This window comes from Apus apus, chromosome 7 (genome assembly GCF_020740795.1).
Source record: "Apus apus isolate bApuApu2 chromosome 7, bApuApu2.pri.cur, whole genome shotgun sequence".
Classification (NCBI taxonomy): domain Eukaryota; kingdom Metazoa; phylum Chordata; class Aves; order Apodiformes; family Apodidae; genus Apus; species Apus apus.
Window position 1 is genome coordinate 29760289 of NC_067288.1, and position 17965 is coordinate 29778253.

General features: G+C 42.1%; 1 protein-coding gene across 2 annotated transcripts in view; it reads left to right on the forward strand.

Moving 5' to 3' along the window:
- The window catches only part of CACHD1 (cache domain containing 1), a 102121-nt gene that overhangs the window by 25775 nt on the left and 58381 nt on the right, over positions 1–17965 (forward strand). For both annotated transcript variants that reach the window (XM_051625359.1, XM_051625360.1), the window contains exons 2-3: positions 9360–9422; positions 16104–16252. In XM_051625359.1, coding sequence (XP_051481319.1) covers positions 9360–9422; positions 16104–16252 — 212 coding nt within the window. The remainder of the gene's footprint in view (positions 1–9359; positions 9423–16103; positions 16253–17965) is intronic.

Consider the following 17965-nt stretch of genomic DNA (forward strand, 5'->3'; position numbering starts at 1 on the left):
AAATATGCTGATGTTAAACTGGGACATTTTTAATACCTTTTGCTGTCCTGTGAAACCCCCCAGAGTGTAACTTTCTAGGAGCTGGGGAGCCAAAACCAGCTTTGTGAAGATGGGACCATGAGTCACCTGAGAGTTGGTGGGACTCAACTCATGTCTGCAAGGGCAGCGTGAGGGGCACAAGTTTAAGTCAATTTTAAGACCTGTGTCAGTTTGAAATGTAAAAGTTATTTTTAAATAAATTTATATCTGGGCTGGAGATGATGAAGATAATTTTTGCAAAGTGTTTATCTTCTTAATTTAATTTTTTAACTTCTTTTAAAATCTAATTGAGAAATTAAACCTCTTAAGAATTCGAGAGTGTAAAGAATTTCTCCAGCTCCCTTCTGCTCGAAAAAGGAAGGGTGTGGATTATATCAAAGAAAACCAATGCAAATGAGATATGTAAACAGGTGGCCTTAAAACTCTCCTAGTTATTAATATAAATAATATTATCATACGAGAGCACTCTGATACGTTTTATTACAGACACTGACTCAAACAGGAAGGTAGTTATGTACAGACAGTATCTTTCAGGTTGTTACTCTATTATTTTTCTCTTGAAAGAAATGCGTGAGTGCCTTGGGTGGAAACAGCTGAGGGCTGGAGCAGCTCTGCTCTGGAGACAGGCTGAGAGAATTGGGAGTGTTCACCCTGGAGAAGAGAAGGCTCCAGGGAGACCTTAGAGCAGCTTCCAGTGCCTGAAGGGGCTCCAGGAAAGCTGGGGAGGGACTTTTTGACAAGGGCAGGGAATGAGAGGACAAGAGGTAGTAGATCAAAACTGGAAGAGGGGAGATTTGGGTGAGACATAAGGAAGAAATTCTTCACTGTGAGGGTGGTGAGACCCTGGCCCAAGCTGCCCAGAGAAGCTGTGGCTGCCCCATCCCTGGCAGTGTTGAAGCGCAGGCTGGATGGGGCTCTGGGCAACCTGATCTAATGGGAGGTGTCCCTGCCTATGGCAGGGGTTGGAACTAGATGAACTTTAAGGTCTCTCCCAACTAAAACCATTCTGTGATTCTATGAAGCAGCTGGGAACCAAGTGCAGTGTGTGTTCCAGTTTTAAACCCGAGTGCCCTTCTGCGCGCGGGCAATACCGGGCGGTTAAGGCGCCGCAGCAGCGGTTGCAGGGAGGGCTCCTAGTGTGGTTTTTATCCTCCGTGTGTTGATGTGACTTACTGAGAGATCCTGAAAAATGATGGTCTTGGACAGTTAAAGAAAACAGTTCTGTAATTACGTTAGCATCAGCCCATTCATTTTATGCACAGAAGTTTAGTGTCGTGATTGATGAACTACAAATTTATATGTTTAAGCTTCTCTTGGTTTTTTTGTTGTTTTGTTTTGTTTTTTTGTGTGTGTGTGTTGTTTTTTTTTTTATGATTCAAGTAGATCTCTTTAATACCTCACTCCAGCCTTTGTGTTCCTGTGCTGCAGCATTTCTCCAAGCAAAACCCAGCCTTGGTTGTGTTAAACAGATCAGGAAACAAAATCACATGCTCTCAGTGTGTGCCTGTGTCTCCCTTTATTTTTTGGGTTTAATTTTGACATTGCTGTAAAATTACACAGTCCTAGCTGGAATGTTGCATAAATTGTTCCATGTTTATTCTGCATACTTGGTGTATATTGAATTTGTGACTAAATTGGACAAGCACAGTAATTATACTAAAATGATGTCAAGCCTATAGAGTTTCATCTATTTGGGGAGACCTTATTATCATGTTCCAGTACTTAAAGGGTGGCTACCAAGATGATGAAGACTCCCTATTTACAAGGAGTCACATGGAAAAGACAAGGGGTCATAGGCACAAGTTGCACCTGGGGAGATTCCTGTTGGGCACAAGAGGTAAATTTTTCCCCATGAGGACAGTCCAACATTGAAAGTCTCCCAAGGGAAGTGGTGGATTCCCCCACATTGGACAGTGTTAAGTCTCAGCTGGACAGGGTGCTGAGCCACCTCATATCAACTATAGTAGGACCTAGAAAGGTTGGACCAGATGATCCTTGAGATCCCTTCCAACCTGGCATTCTGTGATTTACATGCATTGTTTTGCTGCTGAAGCATTTCCCCATTTTTGATTCGTCATTTTGGCATGAGCTTGAAAATGAACTAGTAAAATGAAACACAGAGTTCTCCCAGTAGGGTTATGTTTCAGGTTGATTTTCTCCTCCTGATAAATGTTCCCTTTAAAGGGAAGAAGACCAACAAAATGCAGCAACTTGAAAAATGTGCAGTAATCAAAAAATTTTCAACCTGCAAAAACCAATATAAATATTTTAAGTTTCACATTGTAGAGGCCATAATGAGGAATAAGTAGAGGGAGAAAAAAATCCAGTCCTATTGAGAAGACCATCTGCTTTATATTTTAAGGTTGGGTAGCATGACTTTCCTCTTTCTGAAGTACTGCCATATACATTGTCATGTGTATAACCTTAGTCAAGTTACATTGGTTAAATGAATAATCTTTTTAACATGTGGAACTAATTTTCTTAGGGTATTTTCTCCTCTCTTTTTTCCTCCCTCTTCTCTGGTCCCTTGAAAAAGAGGGCAAAAAAATCTGCCGGTTGTTGATTGCATTTTTGGCAGTTTCTCAGTTTTCCATAGTTTTCTCCCCTTGTAAATGCCTTGCAAGCTTTTCAAGGAAACAGATTTATAAGAATCCTGCTCTACTTTGACTCTTTTCAAGCAAGTCATAGCGACTTCCTATCTCCCCTTCTGAATGCCACTTTGAAATTAGTCCAAAGGCTTCTGCCTCCCACAGGGTAGTGATAGTAGTTTAATTATAAATGAATTATGCTTTCTACCATAAAAATCAAGATCAGACCTGAATACCAGTTTTTCTGTTGTCCTCTTTGTTGCATTAAATGATTTTGCTCCAGTGCTGGCCGCAAAGCGGGGAGCAGAGATGATAGAATCATGGAATCCCAGACTGGTTTTGGTTGGAAAGGACCTTAAAGATCATCTAGTCTCAACCTCCCTGCATGGGCAGGGACACCTTCCACTAGACCAGGTTGCTGAGAGCCACATCCAAACTGGCCTTGAACACTTTCAGGGATGGGGCATCCATCCATCCATCACATCCGAGATGTGCTGGGCCAACTTGGCACATGTCAGAAGATAATGGTAGCTTGATTTGTAAATTGTGAATTGGTAAACAATCTTCATTAAGATAAAAATCTGGAAGAGAAGTGATGTTTTGCTGCTTAAATCCTTCTTGAATACTGAGGAATGTCTACACTCATCAAGGTGTGTGTACAAGCACGTGGAGATAAATGTCTGCAAGCACACACACAGTTTTCATCTTGAATGCCAGGAGGTTCTGCCTTCACTGTGCTTATGGAAAAGCTATGTCTGATAGGTTCAGATTTTTCTCACAATTGTTCTTTTTTCCCTACAAATTCCTTCTCATTCCAAGTAATCCTGTGTGAATTTTCTATGTAAAATGAGTAAAATAATTTAAATGACAATGGGAAAGCAGCCTTTCAAATGATGATGTAGTTTAACAACACTCCAGCAATAAAGATGATTGAGCACAAACCAGCTTTTCCCAGTAGGAACAGAGCTTCTCCGAGCCAAGTGTTGCTGGTAGGAGATAAACTGGGCCAGGATGTAGAATCACAAGCTGTATAAATCTTGGCACTTCCTCATTTTTTAATTCAAGTTGCTGCTCGTGGTGCTGCTCTCTGAGATGCTGCCTTGGCCCTGACCTCAGTTTCTGAGCTCTCCACCACCTTTGTCTTTGCCTGCTTGTCAGGTAAAACTAGCAGTTGCTGCTTGACAAAAAATGTAATGAAAAAAAACATTAATTAGTTAAATCCTTCCTGAAAACTTGTTCTTTTCTGAAACACACAGGAAGAGAGAGGCCTTGGCAGGCTGATGTTGGGATATTCCTTTTAGTCCTGTAGCTACCAGGCTGCAACCATCGTTGTTCTCGTCCGACTGGGTTTGCCTTTCACTGTTTTCCTCCCAATTTATTTTAGCTTCTTAAATGTATATTGTAAATTCTTAGAGGAAAACATGAAGCATGTCCCTGATCTCATGGGAACCCACTATTTAATGTTTCTCGGTTTTAGAGAATGGTAACAAAACAGAATGTGATAGGACTTCAGACACTGCAAAAATAAACTCCAGACAGAAGCCACAGGTTTCCCTCCAAACAATCTCACTCTGCAAGTTTCATCAGAAAAAGGATTTGTTATATATTTGTTTGCTCACCACTTTTAAAAACATTAACCTTTAAAATAAGAAACAGACCCTGGTTAGTAGCTGCTTGAAGCTTAAAAAGTAACGTAGCCCTGCTGAGCTAATACTGCTTATATTTGACACATGTACATTTTGCTACTGATGCTTTGTGTATTTTTTAATATTGTTGAGTTTTTTCATCCTTTCATTACCCAAATATGACAGATAACAGCAATCTGCCTCCTAAATTTGCTGAAAGTTGTGTTATTTTTTCTTTTTCAAGCCTTGCAGCGTAGATGCTAAACCAACTTCAATGTATTTACAGCTCAGTGGATATTTTACTAATTCTGTATTTGTTTTTCCTAATTCTCTTTGTCTCTAAAAATGTTATTTTTGTCAGTAGGGAGATGGATTTCTATCTTATCTGACAAGTGAAGTGATGTGCAAATGGTTGACTGCTCTGCAGAGCAGTTGACGCTTGGATTTGGTTGGGGACCTTGGGGGTTGGGGACTTTTTTGTTTATTTTTATGCAGTACTGACAGTCAAACTGGAGGCTTTTGAAGTATTTTCTCACTGTGGTGCGTTGCTGATGAGTTTATTTTAATCTCCAGTAACTGAGCGAACAGGCCAGTTAGTATTTTACTTTTTATGCTGAGCTTGGTTTGGAATCATCTTCCATATTTAAAACTGAGTTGCTTTTGGCTTCAAGTCTCTTAAGCTTTGTTTCAGCACCCCACAAAGCTAAACCAAAGCCACCCCTTAGCTCTGGCTTGGTGGAAACCTGACCCCATCCTGGCTGGAGATGTGGGTTTGGGTACTGTGCCCATTCATCACTGTCAGACCTGCCCCTGGGAGGCTTTAGAGATGGTGGTGGCTTAAGTCTTCCCTGTTCCAGCCCCAGGGACCCCTGCCCTTGGGTCCTTTCACTGCTTCTGATGTGTTTCCCTCACCAAATATTTGTCCTGTTGTTCAAAGCTAGAAATGAGGCAGGCTGGTGGCAGCGAGAAGGACTTGGTTGCAGTTAAAGTGATTAAAGTGTGAATCTAGATGCCACAACAGAATATTTTCTAGGAAGTTGCAGGTGCCTTGGCCCAGACAGGTAGTTAAAGTTCCTAGGAAGGCAAGAGTCTCCGATGTGTTGAAAGTGTGTATTTATAAAACAAACCCCAGGTTTCTCAGGACTCCATTGAGGCTGTGGTCTTCCTTTGCATGCTCACAGGGACACATCACTCAGCTCTCCTGAAGCCTGTGTCTCAGAGCTGTCACAGGTGGCCAGAAATCCTGCAGTAGCGCTGCAGATACCAGCATTTTCTCTTTCTGGGTTTCTGTTTGTGTAGCTGAGTGTGAGTGCTGTGTGGGGTACGGACAGGGCAGGATTAAGAACATGAGTGACGTGTTGAGCATCGTGCTGCAGGATTCAGGTGTTGCCGGGGGCGCGGGGATGGCGCAGGGCTCTGTGCTCAGCCCCGCCTGCCCCACCGAGTTTAAATGTGAGCCAGAAGCTGCAGGTGATTGATACAGCCATCCAGACAGGTGGGATTTCCCTCCCAGCAAACCGTGAGGTTTCCCTCCCTCCAATGTTTCAGTAATTTGAAAAGAAAATTGCACTTTGGCTGACTTTCTAATTTAGACCTGGCTGCATCTGGAATTCATGTCATTTCTGAAGTTTGCTTTTGGAACTAAGTGTGGAAAATGCAGATGCTTCAAAACTCCGAAGTTTTGAAGAAGTTTGGAGTTTTGTTTACTCTTTTAATGTTTTCTTTGCAAACTGATGGTTTGTGGTGAAAATAGATGCAGTGGATGAAGCAAGGTTTGCTCGCCGTGCTGGGTGAGCTGTGGCGGCACAAAGGAGGAGCTGTAACTAACCACTGGTTTCTAAACCAAATCTTGTAATTTAATTGGGAGCTTGGACCTGGTGGAGGGTGTGGGGAAATGCTTTTGTTTCTATTCAATTTTTTTTATGTAAAAAAACAACTTTGTGGAAATCTGCTTGATGGAACCAAGCCCTTGGAGTATTGTGCAGGTGTATGGTGGCACGTGAGGGGTTGGAGCATGATGGTGAAGCAGCTGTTCTCAGCTCAGGACTTAAGTAGTGGACAGCATAAGGTGTGTAGTTTTGCCCTACCACAAGAATAAAGCTGTTACCTTTTTTTAAAGATGTCAGGTTGAAAGGAATTGGAGATTTCCTAAAAAAAAGGATTCTTTTTCACGTGGTTGAATGTCTTGCTGATATTCAGAAAGAACCTGAATATTAATAAAGATCATAATGAACTTAAAATAGCTGAAGATAGCAAAAAGGGGGAAGAGGGGGAAAGGAGAAAAATGAAACAAAATGCTGTTTCAGAGGTTGAGGTGGTGTGTGAGGAGGCATTGGGAAGGGCTGGAGGCCGCAGCCTTCGTGCGGTGTGAGAGCAGGTGGTGGTGGGTTATGGCAAATAATCCTGAGCCAGCATCTCATTAAACAGGGGTGTAATTGTCCTGTTGGACTGAATTTAGCCTGCTGCCATCTGCTAAGCAGATTCAATTAAACAACGAGGGGTGGGAAGAATAAAGTACAGATGCTAATGCGCTCTGTAAACTATGGTGGGCAAGTTCTCCTAAATATTTAGACTGTTTTTGTAAGTTCATGGAGTTGACTTGCTCTTGGGTTTGTGAAGTTCTCTTCACTCCATTTGGAGGTTGCTCTCGTTTTCTACTTGGAGTTAGATTACTTTTTTAAGTGAGTGAAATTAGCTTCAATACAACAGGGAGATGTTTGGGGTGAAATTCAGCATGGGAGTTGTTGAATAAGGAGCAGATATCCTAACGGGTCTGGACCCGGGAGGGGGGTGAGCAGCTCCCGTAGCCTCGGGGAGCTCGGTGCGTGTCAGCTCGAGTTTCCCTGGGTGGTTTCTCAATCCTTGTTTAGTTTGTACTGTTGGTTTAGGCTTGTCGTCTGTGGTGGGGACTAACAGGCTCCTGCTACCCCCTCTCTGACATGCAGAGCTTTTAATTAAAAAAAATTAAAGAAGAAGCTTTTAAGGAACTTGGATAAATTATAAATCAAGGAAAAATAGGTTCAAAACCTAACCCGGTGGCCAAATAAATTCCTGCTGGCGCAGTGACTTTTATATAACAGTGTGTAATGTTCTCTGGCATGATTTTGAAAGTTCATAAACACAGCAACGTGTTGAAGGGGTGGAGGAAGGGGTCAGCTTTGTGTTAAGGACCGAAAGCTCCATTCTCAGTAGCTGACAGTCGATTTCCTTCTCGCTCCCTTTGATGCCTGGAGACTAAATGCTGCCTGAAGAGAAAAATTCAATTCATTTAAAACATTTTGCATCAAAATGACATGCTTTAATGTATTTTCTTCTGATGTTTAAATTATCTTTTCATCTTATGAGGGGAGGGAGGGGGAAAAAGCCAACATGTTTGTAGTTAAAGTACCCAAGCAGAGCTTTAAACAAAGATCTGGAAGAAAAGGGAAGTCTGAGTGTACCGGCAGCTTTTAAGAGTCGATGCCTTTATTTCCCCCCCCCCTCTGCTTCTTGGCTCTCTGAGACTTGTAAACTGAGGAGATTTATTGCTGCCCTTCCAAATGGTTCTTTCAAATGAAGAGTTCAAATTTCTGAGATTCCTGAAGTCCTCAGGAGGGAGAGGGACAAGGGGAAGTGATGATCATAAGTGGAGCAAAGAACACCAAAGGGTTTTCCAGGCTGGTTTTGCCAGCTGTAGCTGCATATGGCCTTACTAGGAGAAAATGAGGTAAACGTGCATCAAGAAAACTCCTGGAGTCTTGAGCCAGAGTAGGGTGAAATTTAGACTTCTTTGGTAATTGCAGTTATTATTGCTAATAACTTGGAGAGCTGACTCTGGCTTATGTTGCTGTAAACATCGCAACTGCCATGTCAAGGGAGGGACTCAGTGGGGTCTTGATGAATCACTGTCCTTTGCCAGATGTGGCCATGCTTACAGATGTTCTTGCTGATGTATTGTCACATGTTTGACTTTTAACACCAATAGATGTGGAATCCACTCTGACAGTGAAATCCCAGCTCCCCTTGAGTCTGGGAGAGAAAAGTCCCATGGACTTAGATTTTAAAAATGTTTTTGCCTTCTCATAGAAAGTGCAGTGTTGCAAACACTCATGTTTGCAAGGAACTGTCACCATATTAATAAGGTTCTGCTTGGAAATTTTGTTCAGCTTCTATATTGGGTATCTTGCTTTGGTAGAGGATGTTTGGTACACAGTGGGGAGCTGGCCACTTGCTTTCTAATTAAACCTGTGAACCCTTCCTACCCTTTGGTGCTTGCAGGGGTTGGCATGGACCTGAGCAGAAGAGGAGAAAGTTGGAAGATTCTGCATAAAGGAGTGGAACATATGTAGGTTTTCCAGTGGGGCTAGCTCCACTGTCCCTAAGGGGAAAGCTGCCCTTGGGAATGAGAAGTCGTGAAAGAGAAGCTTAGATGTATCAGGCAAACTTTTTGGGAATGCTGTCGGTGTAACCCCAAATCCTTCCAACTCTATTTTCCAGTCTGAAAGCAGACTATTAACAAGGTGTTGAGTGTTCTTCCCTCCATGTAACCGCTGTAAGTAGATGGTGATGGCAGTGCAGCTCTCACCTGTGGAGGCACAGTGAATGGAGGCACTGGTGTCTCTTGGGGGCAGATGGGAAGCTTTCCCAGGGGAGGACACAGCTCTCTCACTTCTGTCCTCTGGTATGTCATTTTTTTGCCATTAGTGAGCTCAGTCTGGTTCAAAAGTGGGTCTCTTTTCCAAATACCAAATAGGTTTAAGTTCAACACACAGCCTCTTACCTGTTAGTTGGAAGCAACAAGTACTTTTAAAAATAGTTATATTGAGTTAAATGTTTAGCACTAGAGAACAGCCATAGTTTGTGTGGGCAGTAGCTTTCAAATGACAAATATTTTATTTAGCACCTTATGTCAGTTTGGTAAATTAACAGATGCTTTGGAAAAAAACAAAGCCAGATCCAGAAGCAGGTATATGGAGATGGCTTCCCCTTGGATAAGCCTGGCAATAGACTTACCAGGTGAAATGGTTTTTCTGACACAGATTTCCTCACCTGTGCACCTTTTAGAGCTGCTTAGTGTGATATTTATAACAAAAGGTCTCTTACACATCCTTTCTGATTTGTCTTGCAGAGGATATTCAACTCCTTTGTGTACACAGAGAAAATCTCAAATGGAGAAAGTGAAGTTCAACAGGTGAGTCCAAAAGCCCTTTCCCACCTCCTCCTGTCCATTGGCAGTGTTCAGAGGCAGCTCAGAAATTACAGTTTATCCAGACTTACCGTGTCCACTAGTGTGACTAATTTGGGCATACTTTGTTGTTGATGATGTATCAGCGAATTATTGTAAATTAAAAAAGAAATAAGACATTGAATGCTCAAACTACTATCCCATTGAAGCAATTTGCTGCTTGGAAAGACATTGTGCAGTTTGTGATGAAAAGTGGTTGGTTTCTGTTGTGCCCAAGGTTGGATGTGTACAAATGGTGGTGGCTCAGCCTTGTGGACAGGAGATAGGTTCCCCTCTTGGTATGATGCTTGGAGCCCATCATCCTCCCTTGGGAGCCTTTGGCTGCTCTCTGAGCAGGCACAGGTAGGAGCTTGTCTGCAAAGGGACCATGAAAGGGCAGTTGTCACCCCAGTTTAAAAGTTTCAGTCTGAAACCATCCTGACACCTTACAAGAAGGGTTCTCTGGCTGTGATGTCACACCAGGGCAGTGTTGTTCTGGAGTGTCTCTGGGTGGTCTGCACGCTGCAGAAGGGCCATGTGGGCTAGATTATACATATCAGATGGCTTTTCAAAGCCAGAAGTTTTTTTTGGAAACCAAGAAGCTGGATTAAAACTTCTTTGAAGTCTTGACTATCGATTCTCCACTTAGGAAAAGACTCTGCTTGTTTCCCAGCCACAGATGTATGTATTCTCCCTAAGTAGATATAAATAACTGTCCAAACACTGTAGGTAGTGTGATGAATTTGGGGCTGTCGGAGGAGAAAAACGAGGCCCCGGTGAAGCATAATTGCTGTGGTTAAAAGCTCAGCAGTGAAGTGGATAGGAGAATAATTGAGCACTTCTCTTTCATTAATAACCAGGTCTTTTAGCCCTAATGAATCACAAGCAATATAAGCAGAGTGTTAGGAGTAAGAGCAGTGCATCGAACAGGCTTGTCTTGAGCAAATGCAACCAAATGTAAGCAAATTAAATCCCCTGTCGCTCATTCCTGGTCTTGTCATTCATTAACATTTTCTCAGCAACTGATAGCCAAAGGCAATTAATTACAGTTTTATGACAGCTGGGATTTTTATTTTTTTGTTTTCCTGGCAGGCCACTGGGTTGTTGTGGGGGATGTTTTTCTTATACCAAACTGTGTAAATAATGACTTTGAGTTTGTTGAGAATGTGAAAAACTACAGCTGGTGGCCTTCAGGCCCAACTGTTTAATGCACTTGGCTTTCTGTGTGCCACACAAGGAGTGCTTTACCTTTTGACGTTAAGCTGCTTATGCTTTTAAGGGCTACAGTTACAGAGTTACTATTGCACGTAACAGAGAAAAGCTTTTCTGCTTTGAATAGGTTATTAAAAAATAGGATGGCGAGTGCCAAAAATAACTTGGATTCCTTTCCTGTAAGTTATTTCAGTATCAGAGAACTTGCACACAATATGAAACTTTAGTGGTGTAAACTAGTGATAGAAAGTGGAAAATGGTTAGTTTTAATAGGGAAAAAACTAGATTAGCTCTTTTAAAGGAAGTCAGTGTGTGTTCAGCATCCTGCCAGACATCTGGTTTTGCAGTATAGAGAATATGAACCTGGGCTCCAAGGAGAGAGGACGGTGAGGCTGGCTTGAGCAGGAGCACATTGTCCAGCTTAATGCAGAGAAGTCTTGGTGCTTTGAACTCTCTTGTATAGAAGCTGGAGGTCCCCAGCAGCAGCATCTCTGCACAGATAAATTCATAATCTTCTCTTTCGGTCTGTCCATGCATCCTGGGGAAAGAAGCAGTAGCAAATAAAATAATTAAATTAGTTGAGATGGCCAGTTGTAAATATCAGCTGAAAATGAATTTGGTTTTGGGCTGGGCAAAGAGCTTTTGAATGCTCTTGAGAGGAAATATATCAACATGCTGAAAAATCTACATTTTGCTGTTGAGCCCAGACATCTCTCTGGCTGTGCAAAGTGGTACGCTTGCACAGTGTCACATTTCATGTCAATTAATTGTAAGCCTCATGATGAAGGCAGTTCATACTGTGTTTAATGTATCTCCAGAGTGACTTTCAGGAGTTGTGGCCCTTTCTCTAGTTTTTACATGTTTGACATCTTCTTTGGAGTAAGTCTCAGGAAGCCTTGCCAAAGTTACTGACCAGGGGGAAACCTCAAATGAGTACTGGTCTCTTTGAAGAAATGCACATTGGAAAGTAGTTTCCTGCATCCTGATTGAATGACTACATTTTCCGTGTCATCCAGAGGAGTAGGAATTATTTGAATCTGTTAAAGCAGCAACGTGGGAAGAAGCTGGTGGTGATTCTATGATCCTTTCTCAAGCCATGACCCTGCTCACCTTTGTGCTCTTTTGGGTTTGTACAGAGCAGTGGTTTGTTCCAAGACTCAAGCAGGTTGGGAATAAATATGTTGAAAATGTTCTAGAATAGGAATCCGTGGATGCACAGCAGAGTTGTGATACAGCAGGAGGAATGCTGGTGGATCTCGGGGAGAGTATTTTTTCCAGGTTCTTCTGGTTTACAAAAGGGGTTGAAAGATAAAAATACTAACTGAACTTTTAATGTGTAAGCAATACCTTACCAGGAGCCCAGCAGTGTTCAGTCTCCAGCTGTGAGTGTGCTACAGCATCCATGCCTGTCAACCTCACTGATACATATTTTATACACAGCCTTGAAAACATGAAAAATACCTTGACTTTCAAGATACAGCCAGAAATCAAACCTCACCTTGGAGCTCTGCTTCCCCTCAGTGCTCCCTGGAAAGGGAAGACTTCAGAGCTGGGGAGCTTTGAGAGGAACTAAACTTAAAAAAATGAAAAGAAAGCTCGAGGGAACTATGCAAATGAGGCAAATGTCTCTGGGAAAATTAGAGAAACTCACTGATGTTGTGATGAAAGGTTGTCAGTGGAGCTGGTGACAATTGAAGTGCATTACCCATGGGTGCTGTGGTAATAGAAACAGGTGTTACCATCCAACCTGTCTGCAGACTGAAATGCTTTGGCTGTGTGCCAGCTGTCAACAGAAATACATTTAAAAAAACCCAGAGCTAATGGCTGCATTGTTTGGAGGGAGTACTCATTTCTTATTATTCAGTTCCTTGAAATGGAAGGAGAAAATACAGAAATCTGCAAAAAGATGAGAGGAATGCCAAGGAAACCTTTCCCCCCCTACCCCCGTTTGTTGTTAAAATGAGGTGAAGAGCGCTTAGAGAATTGACCCAGGGATAATGGCATTTTATGTCAATCTCAAGTTCTCCAGATTTATTTTAGTCTCCATTAAAACAGGAGAATTTGAGCATTTCTGTGGGAGCAGGAAATGTCTGTCACTCTCGGTACCTCCCCCAGGGTATACCTGAGCATAGGATGTCAGCTACCTGCCCCTTTTATGTGCCTGATTCGAGACAGTTTTCCATTTGCCTTAAAAATGTTTTAAACAATAACGTTAGGATGGTTTCATAGTTCAGTGCTCTGTCCTTTCATTATTCTCTCTTTCTTTCTGTACCTCCGAGGTTTTGTCACCAGCCTGGTGTGGGTCTTGCATCCGTCAGGATGCAATGGCTGCTCAGCTCTGAGCAGGTTAATAAAATCAGGAGATATGTTGGGACATAGTTATCTTTTGGTTAAGAGTTTTAGGTTTATTTAGAAAAACGAGAAGGTGATTTAAGCCTGCAGCTTTTATTCTGACAGGCTGTAGCAGCAGAGTTGCATCCCTTTGCAGACTGGATAATGTTCCCCAGCTGGTGCTGTGAGGGTGCGTGCGTGGGCATGCCAGCGTGGACGAGGAGCTAGGAAGTATGTGTTATTTTTTGCTGTTGTTTTAATCACTGAGAGCTGGAATGCCTGCTCACTGCTGTGGATTTTTGTGCTCCAGTGAAGCCCAACTATGGAAAAAAAATGAAGTTAAGTTTTGCCTGGGCTTCGTCTGGATTATACTTCTCGAGGTGATGAATTGGAACCATTTGTTTTTAGTAGTTTTTCAGCTAGTTGGTGTGTTACCCTTAGGTTCTCTGCTTGGATTATTCATTGTAATTGATTTTCAATGGAAAGCTGCTTTTCGATCATCTTAACTTCTAAAGTTAGCTGTTTTTAAAGTGGCTTTGATTGTTGGGAGTGTTCTCTTGCTATCAGAGGGCAGTATTTTTAGGGTTCTTTGGAGAAGACAAACTCGGTTCTTCCAACTGTCCGTGGGCAGGGAAGAGATGTCTTTGTAGCTCTGGGAGGCTGCAGGTCCCTTGATGCTGACATGCACTTGGCTCTCTGCCCCAACTAAAGTGTTGGATCCCATGTAATGTAATGTAATGACTTTGAGCCATTCAGAGGTTTTTTTAGATGGGAGATGCAGTTTAGGTACTAAGCGTTTGCTCTTTAGCAGTATCTGAGGTAGGGGCTCTTCTGAAAACCAGATTTGTTAGATCCCCAGACTGTGCAAAGCAGGGTAAAATTCGAAGGCTTGGGGGTGTTTTTATCATCCAACCTGGAAGGTGAAAACTCATCAACGCCAAAACCTCATCTTCTGCAACATTAATTTATCAGAGGAAAGCAGTGATTCCAAATGAGATTCCTTCTGCTCTGATGCTCTGTGTTAGTTCTGTTACTGCTAAGGATGGTCTGCTGGTCTTTTTTCAGCAGACTTCATCTCTCTCCCCTTCTTGTGACTTCAGGCAGGGAAACCAAGTAGGAAGTGTATACATTCAAGTATCTGGTTTACATGGTGCTTAAGCAGAGGTTTAATTTGCCCAAATGGAGAGAGGGACTTTGTAACCGTGAGCCTTAAATGCTTTAATTTAGGAAATTTGGCTTGTGTATGGTTGGGACCCCTCTAGAAGAACACAGTTCTCAGGGACACGTTGAGGAGTACAGTTGGACAAAAATGTTTACTGGAGGATAGAAAAGGAATCATGCAGCAGATTATTAACTAACAACTTGGAGCAGTTTAATAGTGTTGGATGCCTAACAAGGAGGAGACCATTAGTAGTCCTCTGGTGCCTCAGCAATAAATCATTCTACAGAACTAATTAGGTATAATTCTGCAAGTCATTTGAGCAAGGTCCTATTAAAACCTGTGCTCCTAGGAGACCTGGTTGTTGAGCTGCAGCATTTGCTGGAAACAATGGAGGCAGAGGCATTGCTGCTATCAGTGTGGGCCTCGTTATTCGCATAACGAAGTAAATCATGATGAAATATCCTGTTAATAATAGTTAGGAAAGATATTTGTCCATCCAGAGGATCTGGAAAAACCAACTTGTGTTTCTCAGCACACTGTTAAATCATCCCCATAGAGCTTGCAGTGCATGGGGAGCAGGAGGGATGAGGGTTATGAATGAATGAGCCAACTTCAGCTCTGAAAAAAGTTTGCAGAAATGCAGAATGCAGCATTTCTGAGTATCCAGCGCTGCAGTATATTGCTGAGAGATGACTCTCCTTCATTTAGGATCTGTCTGGTGGGTGATTAAGTGTACTAGATAGAGTGAAAAGGATACCAAAAGTGTCAGAGCAAATTTTGTGCGTGCCTGATCCATTTCATTAATTTCTCACTTTGAAGGATTGGGAACAAAACTCTCCCTAAATGTCTCTTGTGAACGCTGATGCTTCCTAGTAACTGTGGTTGCTGTCATGTTTATTCAAATAACAGCCACCAAATTTTCCCTTTTAATTTTCCCCTGCAAAGCCCTTAGCTAGGTTAATTCTGAAGTGCCTAATGAAGGAGACCCAAGCGAGCTCTTTTCCTTCAGCACAGGAGCTGCCTTCATCAGAGACACCCTCTGACAACAAAAGGCTTGTGGGAGAACTTCACCTGTGTGAGGCAGTTGTTGTCGTATTCCGTTCTGTTGTGCTGTAACATCAATTACAGATTTCTCATTTTGCTGTTATTTGAAGTCATTAGTTAAGCTGTTGTAGCTTATCAGTAGCCACAGTGAGCTGGGTGAACAATCAAGAACATCACTTGGAAGATGCTCAGCTAAGATGCTCAGCTAAGAGCCTGTTGTGCCCCTTGGGAAAGCAGCAGGAGATATGAAGGAAGAAGCAGGAGCTGCAATGGCTTATTTTGCCCAAATTACAATGAGTAGAACTACATAAAAGGAGGTGTGAGATACTTCTGCACTCATCCACCTGACTGAGGAGTTTGGGTCTGAACAGAGAAACACTCCTGGCAGTATTTGGGGCTGCCTTGCTCCTGGTCTTCTTCCCTGAAACCAGTTCATTTCACAGGCAGATGTCCTGTTGCTGTTTGCTCCTGAGACAGTCAGAGATTTCTCTGTAGGTGAGGTCTGTGTAATACTATTATTTGGACTTTCGTTAAGTGTCCTTAACGTGGAGAGCTTCACGTTATGCTGGTAACATGGGTAGAGGCACATCCAGGTATCAGTTCTTAATGAAATGGAGATTTAATATAATGGAAATTTCACTTTCCATTCATGCAGAGCTCCATGTTCAATACACAGGTGATAAATGTATTTTCTCTTTCTCTGTAGACTGCTTTCAGTAGCTAATATTATCAATTAATTGACTTCACAGCTCTGAAGCAACCGAAATAGAAGTACAGTGAGCAAAGCAGGCAACTCATCTTTAACAGATACAGTTTTTACTTTCTATTTAAGTTGGTTAATAAGGAACACGGTAATACAGAGAGACTGACCTCACTTCACTCTTCTTATTTTTTTTCAGTTGGCAAAAAAAATCCGGGAGAAATTTAACCGCTACTTGGACGTTGTGAATCGCAACAAGCAAGTGGTGGAAGCATCATACACTGCTCACCTCACCTCGCCCTTGACTGCCATCCAGGACTGCTGTACAATTCCTCCATCTATGATGGAGTAAGTATTACATTATTTCTGGAATTCCTTATGCTGTCTCTTCATTTTGTGAAGAGAGAAAGATGATTTCTTTGCAAAATAGGCTGTGTTTTTGCTACTCTTGCTAACTGGAAAAGGGGGAAGACAGTACTCCAGAGGTGATCCTTATCTTGTCCTTGTACACTTTGACATTCCTACTATGCACATGTTTAATGAGAAGCTCTAAACAAGAAGTCAGCTGGGAGTCAGCTGTGATGGATTGTAAAATGAAACAAAAAGTTAAAAAGTTTGTTCCGCCCTTAATTGCATGGACTAGTCTTATACACAGAATGAGTCTGTCTGATTCCAAGGCACTGTTTTTGCCCTGAGACACTGCTTACCCTGGATAACTCTTCTGAAGTTGGTCATGGGACTTAGTTGTTTTTTTTTCCTTTTGAGGTGCAGCAACCAAAAATCACGAGTTGGTCAGTACATCACAGGCTAAATATATTGCTTTGCAGTTTAATCAAGCTGACATGCTGCTCTTTGGTACACAGAGGTTTACCAAAATTGAGTGCATCGCTTGGAAACTGAATTGGTTTGTTTTCCATTTGTTTTGGTTTTAAATACAGGAGTTTTGAGTAGTCTAAATCCAGGCAGGTGGTTGTCTTTAATCATGCTTCATTATGCTGTGTATTTGCAGAAACTTCTTTGGGTTTCCTAATTGTACAAAGGTGTGATGGAAGGTCTGATTTTTCCCATAAAAGTGTAATAGTTTATTTTAAATGCTCAGCATTTCAAACATTTATGTGCTAGGAAAGAACAAGAGTAGATTTCATTTTATACAAACCTTGATTGCAGAGTATATTTTCATTATTATTATCTCAGTCTGATTTAAAAATATTTCAGAGACAGGAAGGTAATTTGGGTAAGTTAATGCTAAGAACATATTCTGGAATCTGTAGGACAGCTCTTAATGACAGCCTGCTTCCATCTTTTCTGCAGCATGGCATTAACCTTTGTTTATATAAGGATTCAAAATGTTCACTGCACTCAAGGAAGGGGTACCTTGCTCTTGGATTGTGTGTTGATTTAGTGGTGGTCTCAGTGCAGTTCCTACTGGACAAGGTGCCTCCGTAAAATGCTGACACAGCCAGGGCTCTGTGGCCAGCCTGTTGGCAGTGTCAGTAGAAAGGTCAAGAATTAGTAGAGGATGAACCTTTCTGCCCTCTGATCCCTCTGTGCAGGAATCATCAGCCAGTAGTAACATCTTCCAAGCAAGGGGTGAAGAAAAGGAGGAGATTTATAACCCCCTTGTCAGCATTGCATAGTTTTTAATTAAAAAAATAGAGAGAGAGAGAGAGAGGGGTCTGCTCTTAGTCTGGAAACTTTGTCTTTTCACTTTGTCCTTCAAAATTACTTCACTTGGAAGTCCTCTGAAATTTCTTTACCCGTGGTGGACTTGCATAAGGATCCTTCACAGTAAGTGATTTAAAACATGGACTGGAGGTTACAGCTGGCAAAGCAGAGAGGGGTGGATTTGCTATTTGCAGAGCTCCTCATTCGGGCTCTACAGTGTGATTCTCATTTTTTAGTTATTTGGCTTGATAACGTTAAATCTGCTGAAGTGTTTACTAGGCCAGGCTATCAGTCGGCAGGACCTTCCAGGCAGCTCTTCAGCCAGATCCGATAGGGTGTTTGTGGTTGAAGAACTTGGTGGCTTATCAGACCACTGGGAATACACCCTCTGCTGTC